This window comes from Artemia franciscana, chromosome 17 (assembly GCF_032884065.1).
Source record: "Artemia franciscana chromosome 17, ASM3288406v1, whole genome shotgun sequence".
NCBI lineage: Eukaryota > Metazoa > Arthropoda > Branchiopoda > Anostraca > Artemiidae > Artemia > Artemia franciscana.
The window spans coordinates 12,145,547-12,151,546 of record NC_088879.1 but is presented as its reverse complement, the minus strand read 5'-3'; the positions used below and the strand labels follow the sequence as shown (position 1 = coordinate 12,151,546).

General features: G+C 33.5%; 1 protein-coding gene across 1 annotated transcript in view; it reads right to left on the bottom strand.

The window, feature by feature from the left end:
- Window positions 1-3,131: 3,131 nt before the first annotated feature.
- LOC136037860 (sorting nexin-27-like) overlaps window positions 3,132-6,000 on the bottom strand; it is a 48,431-nt gene continuing 45,562 nt past the window's right edge. Inside the window, exon 10 of the mRNA XM_065720710.1 lies at window positions 3,132-3,795. Coding sequence (XP_065576782.1) covers window positions 3,727-3,795 — 69 coding nt within the window. The 3' untranslated portion in view covers window positions 3,132-3,726. The remainder of the gene's footprint in view (window positions 3,796-6,000) is intronic.

Sequence of the window (6,000 nt, the reverse complement as noted above, 5' to 3'; positions counted from 1 at the left end):
ATCGGAACAAACGTATTGAAAACCTAAGTCGTTCAAAAGAGAGGGAACCGAGTCAGCTGCCCTAAGCATCCCAGCTGCGGAGTTGTCTACTTTGATCATATTGATTCGGCTTTTTTGCTAATATTTGAGTCGAGCATGGGGGGGGGACGCTGTAATTGATTTTTCCCTGGGCACCACCTGCCTTAGGAACGGCTACGCTGAAAACCACTGGAAGACACCCTTTTGCCCCCCCCCCTATTTTCATTCCTTTGGATTGACCTCTTAAACAGCTCTTCCCCTACTTTACATACCAAGGACCTTACATCACTTTACATGACCGGTCGTCCTCGTGATAGTGTCTCATTTTATGGTAAAGTTTGTACATTTTAAGCAATTCTTAATTTACGTTTCTATCTTCTTGATATTATGAAACTGCTGAAAACGCCTTTTTTTGGGAGGGGAGTGGGGGATCAATATATCCCGTGATATATATATATATATATATATATATATATATATATATATATATATATATATATATATATATATATATATATATATATACATTCTATCAAACAGTTCGTGGTAACGAACTGTAGTAAGGAGCGACCCGGCTCAATAGTAACCAAAACTCTAAAAAATTGAATTTTGATTTCAATAGCTAGATCAAAAGAATCGCATTTTAATGCTGATTTTAAATATATAAGTTTCATCAAGTTTAGTCTTACCCATCAAAAGTTACGAGCCTGAGAGAATTAGCATTATTTAAGAAAATAGGGGGAAAAACCCCCTAAAAGTCAAAGAATCTTAACGAAAATGACACCATCAGATTCAGCGTATCAGAGAATCCTACTGTAGAAGTTTCAAGCTCCTATCTACAAAAATGTGGAATTTTGTATTTTTTGCCAGAAGACGAATCACGTTTAGGGTAAGACTAAACTTGATAAACTTGATGTGTTTATTTGTTTGTTTTTTTGTTGTTTTTTTTCCAGGGGTCATCGTATCGACCAAGTGGTCCTAGAATGTCGCAAGAGGGCTCATTCTAACGGAAATGAGAAGTTCTAGTGCCCTTTTTAAGTGACCAAAAAAATTGGAGGGCATCTAGGCCCCCTCCCACGCTCATTTTTTCCCAAAGTCAACGGATCAAAATTTTGAGATAGCCATTTTGTTCAGCATAGTCAAAAACCATAATAACTATGTCTTTGGGGATGGCTTACGTCCCCACAATCCCTGGGGGAGGGGCTGCAAGTTACAAACTTTGACCAGTGTTTACATATAGTAATGGTTATTGGGAAGTGTACAGGCGTTTTCAGAGGGATTTTATTTTGTTTGAGGGCGGGGCTGAGGGGAGGGGGCTATGTTGGAGGATCTTTCCTTGGAGGAATCTGTCATGGGGGAAGAAAAATTCAATGAAAAGGGCGCAGGATTTTCTAGCATTACTATAAGAAAACAATGAAAAATAAACATGAAAACGTTTTTTCAAATGAAAGGAAGGAGTAGCATTGAAACTTAAAACGAACAGAGATTATTACGCACATGAGGGGTTCTAAAAATACTTTAGCATAAAGAGCGAGGTATTTAAGAGGAGATAAATACCTCGCTCTTTATGCTAAAGTGTTTTTAGTAATTTCAACTATTTATTCTACGGCCTTTCTGATTCAGGGATCATCCTTAAAGAATTGGGAGAAAACTTACGATTTAGTGTAAAGAGCGAGGTAATAACGAGGGTACAAACCCCCTCGTATACATAATAAAAATATAAGATTATGAAAGTTTGTTGCGTAAGTTAATTTTAAGTTACGTATATTTTTTACTAATAAAAACGTTCGTTAAAAATTAAAAGTTATAGTTGCCTTTTTAAGTAACCGAAAAATTGGAGGGCAACTAGACCTCCTTCTCCACCCCTTATTTCTCAAAATCGTCTGATCAAAACTAAGAGAAAGCCATTTAGCCAAAAAAAGAATTAATATACAAATTTCATTTTAATAATTTATGTGCGGAGAGCCAAAACCAAACATGCACTAATTCAAAAACGTTCAGAAATTAAATAAAAAAAAACTTATTTTTTTAGCTGAAAGTAAGGAGCGACATTAAAACTTAAAACGAACAGAAATTACTCCGTATATGAAATGGGTTGTCCCCTCCGCAATCCCTCGCTCTTTACGCTAAAGTTTGACTCTTTGCCACAATTCTACTTTTTAAAACAATTAAAAGCTTTAGCGTAAAGAGCGAGGGATTGCGGAGGGGACAACCCATTTCATATACGGAGTAATTTCTGTTCGTTTTAAGTTTTAATGTCGCTCCTTACTTTCAGCTAAAAAAATTAGTTTTTTTTATTTAATATATTATAGAATGTATATATATATATATATATATATATATATATATATATATATATATATATATATATATATATATATATATATATATATATATATTAAACATTCTAATTCTATAATTTTTACATTTCCCGTGTTCTACATTGTTTTCATCAATTACCCTCGCAAAATTCCTTGTACAATCCCCTTCTCTCTTGTACCAAGCTACATTTTTAACTGTTCTGCTTAAGACATGTTCTGCTACTTCATGAACTGTTTAATTAAAAGTACTCCAACCTTGACTTGGTTTACTTTATTTACTACTGTTCACACAATAATTAACATACACACACAACGACCGACCCATCGGAGGGCCAAAAACCCTGATGATGGACGGTTGTAATCTTGTGAATATCAACTACTGACTAAACTAATAATGATAGAAAAAAGATAATAATATTTTCTCAATTAATCATTAATATGAATGATAAATAAAAGAAAAAGAACACCTAAATATATGAAAAAGATTTTAATTATCTCCCCTGTCCCAACAGATGTTTTTCAAATTTTACTTTAAATGACCCAATGTGTTCATCCTCTTGAACAGGCCTCCCTCCTTATGATACTGCCTTGCAAGTCACCATTTTCTTGTGATTGTAAAAGTAGTAAAATTTAGCGTTCATTTGAGTACTATGATAGCTATTTATACAAAATAATATGAAAAAATAAAAATAGTAAAGTCTCTTTTTATCTGGGATAAAAAGAGGATACTTCATTTTTAACGCGGCAGTTGAAATAATACTTGGCGAAAAGGGATTTCTATGAATCAAATCATACCGCTGACCATTTTGCTTTGGCCACAATTTATTGGTAAAATATTATATACAATAAATTGCACAATTAGAGTTTACTTCCGAAATTAAAACCACTTAACTAAACAATTTATAACATAAGCTAAATATTTCTACTTCAAACAGGGGCAACAATTTGGAGGGAGGGAGAGGGCAATTACCACTTAGATTTTGAAAAATAGTTTTTTATGTTTCCATTGAAAAAAATAAAATAAACTTGACAGTTTTTGATGAATTCATCACAAAAATATTAATAAAAACAAACAAAGTCAACATTCTAGATTTTGAATGTTTTTTTTTGCATCTTCATTAATCGAGAAGTGACCCCCCCCCCAAAGTTTCGTCAATCGGTGCCCCTGACATAGATACAATAGAGAAACATCTAATTTCATCGCTACTTCATCTGGTTATACAATAAATAGTAAACAATATACGATGTGTAGTATCACGCAACAATACTTCAAAACGTAAAGTAATAACAGAAAAATAACAGAATGTCTAAATAAAATCAGGTAAAATGGACGATAGAGAACATTAGATATGGGGTGAAAACATGCCATAAAAAACAAACAAATTCGTCACCCGACTTCCTCTTGAGATCTCCTTTCTTGGTAGACCTTGTCGCAGCACTCACTGAGAAAAACGTACTGAAAGAAGAAATAAAGACCAGTTAAATAACTGAGATACAGAAGCAGTTTCAATCTTGATGCAGCAAAGAGGTAAGGAGGAGAGGGGAGATCTTCGTAAGATTGGAACTTAAAGCGAAAGGTAAAAAAAATAAAAAAAATTAAATTGAGGTGAAAGTTATTTCCAGTCTTGTTCCAACTTTCCTAATAAAAAAGGTTCTGGTCTTACACAGGAATGCTTGCAATCATAAACCCATACCATATAATAAACATCAAGTTATTTTTCAAAGAGACATAAAGGTAAACTGTATAAAGGAAAAAGAAAGAAAGAGATAAATTAGGAACAGGTAGATTAAAAAATTAAAGGGGAAGGTGGATGAAAAAAAAGAGATCTTGAGAATTTGAGGGAGGGGCATACCTAAGAGGCACCCTCCGTACGTGCAAAATTAGCAGTGCTTTGATGTTTCCTGAGATTACATTGATCAAACTCATTTCACTTCCAATCGACTATGCTCCTTTTTATTTCTTTCTCTCTCTCTCTCTCTCTCTCTCTCTCTCTCTCTCTCTCTCTCTCTCTCTCTCTCTCTCTCTCTCTCTCTCTCTCTCTCTCTCTCTCTCTCTCTCTCTCTCTCTCTCTCTCTTTTTCTTTCTTGTTGACACACGATCTCGAAGTTTCTCTTTTATGGCCAGAAACACTTAAGAATATCACTTAACACCGCAACTGATTTTTCTATTCTGGATCTGTTTGTATCACTATATTGTATTTTATTTAAAAAGAGCACTTTCAGTTTGCCAGATGAGAATTTCTTTCTTTTTTTTTCGTTTTTATTGTCAAGCCTTTATTTTATCTTTTTATTTTAATTTCTAATATGTGTTAACGAGGTTGTAAGGTGGTCGATGAACATGTCAGTATTTAAAACCAAAAATTAGAACTGGTATAGTGGACAAACAGCTGTTCAGTATAAAAATGGTTCATTAAATAGACCAAGAAGTTTAGACCAAAAATAAGAACTGGTATAGTGGACAAACAGCTGTTCAGTATAAAAATGGTTCATTAAATAGACCAAGAAGTTTAGACCAAAAATAAGAACTGGTATAGTGGACAAAAGCTGTTCAGTATAAAAATGGTTCATTAAATAGACCAAGAAGTTTAGACCAAAAATAAGAACTGGTATAGTGGACAAACAGCTGTTCAGTATAAAAATGGTTCATTAAATAGACCAAGAAGTTTAGACCAAAAATAAGAACTGGTATAGTGGACAAACAGCTGTTCAGTATAAAAATGGTTCATTAAATAGACCAAGAAGTTTAGACCAAAAATAAGAACTGGTATAGTGGACAAACAGCTGTTCAGTATAAAAATGGTTCATTAAATAGACCAAGAAGTTTAGACCAAAAACAAGAACTGGTATAGTGGACAAACAGCTGTTCAGTATAAAAATGGTTCATTAAATAGAACAAGAAGTTTAGACCAAAAATAAGAACTGGTATAGTGGACAAACAGCTGTTCAGTATAAAAATGGTTCGTTAAATAGACCAAGAAGTTTAGACCAAAAATAAGAACTGGTATAGTGGACAAACAGCTGTTCAGTATAAAAATGGTTCGTTAAATAGACCAAAAAGTTTAAACCAAAAATAAGAACTGGTATAGTGGACAACAGCTGTTCAGTTTAAAAATGGTTCATTAAATAGATCAAAAAGTTGAATATATACAATAGCCAAGTTATATTGAATATGAGGCTTGCCAGATATTTACCAGTATCAAGCAAATAGCCAAAAAGACTAAACTTGAAAGTGCGGCAGATGAGACAATTTTCAGGCGAAATTTATTAGTAGCTAAGGTATCCTAAGATTCATTCACCAAAGCAATGCTACTTAACTAGTTAACAACTTCATTTGAGGAACTTTTAACCTACAAAAGAACAATCCAGCTAGTGAGAAACATAGCAGCCCATAGTTACTGCCCAGCCCTTTCTTTTCCAGTCTTAAAAAATTTTGATGTTTCCTAGTAGCAAATAACAAATTTCTGCTTTTAGTATATTTGAAATAAAAGGTGTCGTTTTTCATTTTCTATTTTATCCTTTTTAGTCTTTCCTCCACCTTTCCTCCAAAGAGCCAATATACATTGTGTTGATTGTACACACTGGACGTTATATGTGGAAACAAGTCTTTGAATTTTCAAAGGTAACTGGGACCACACATGCCTGTTCTAGGCACAGTTTTTTG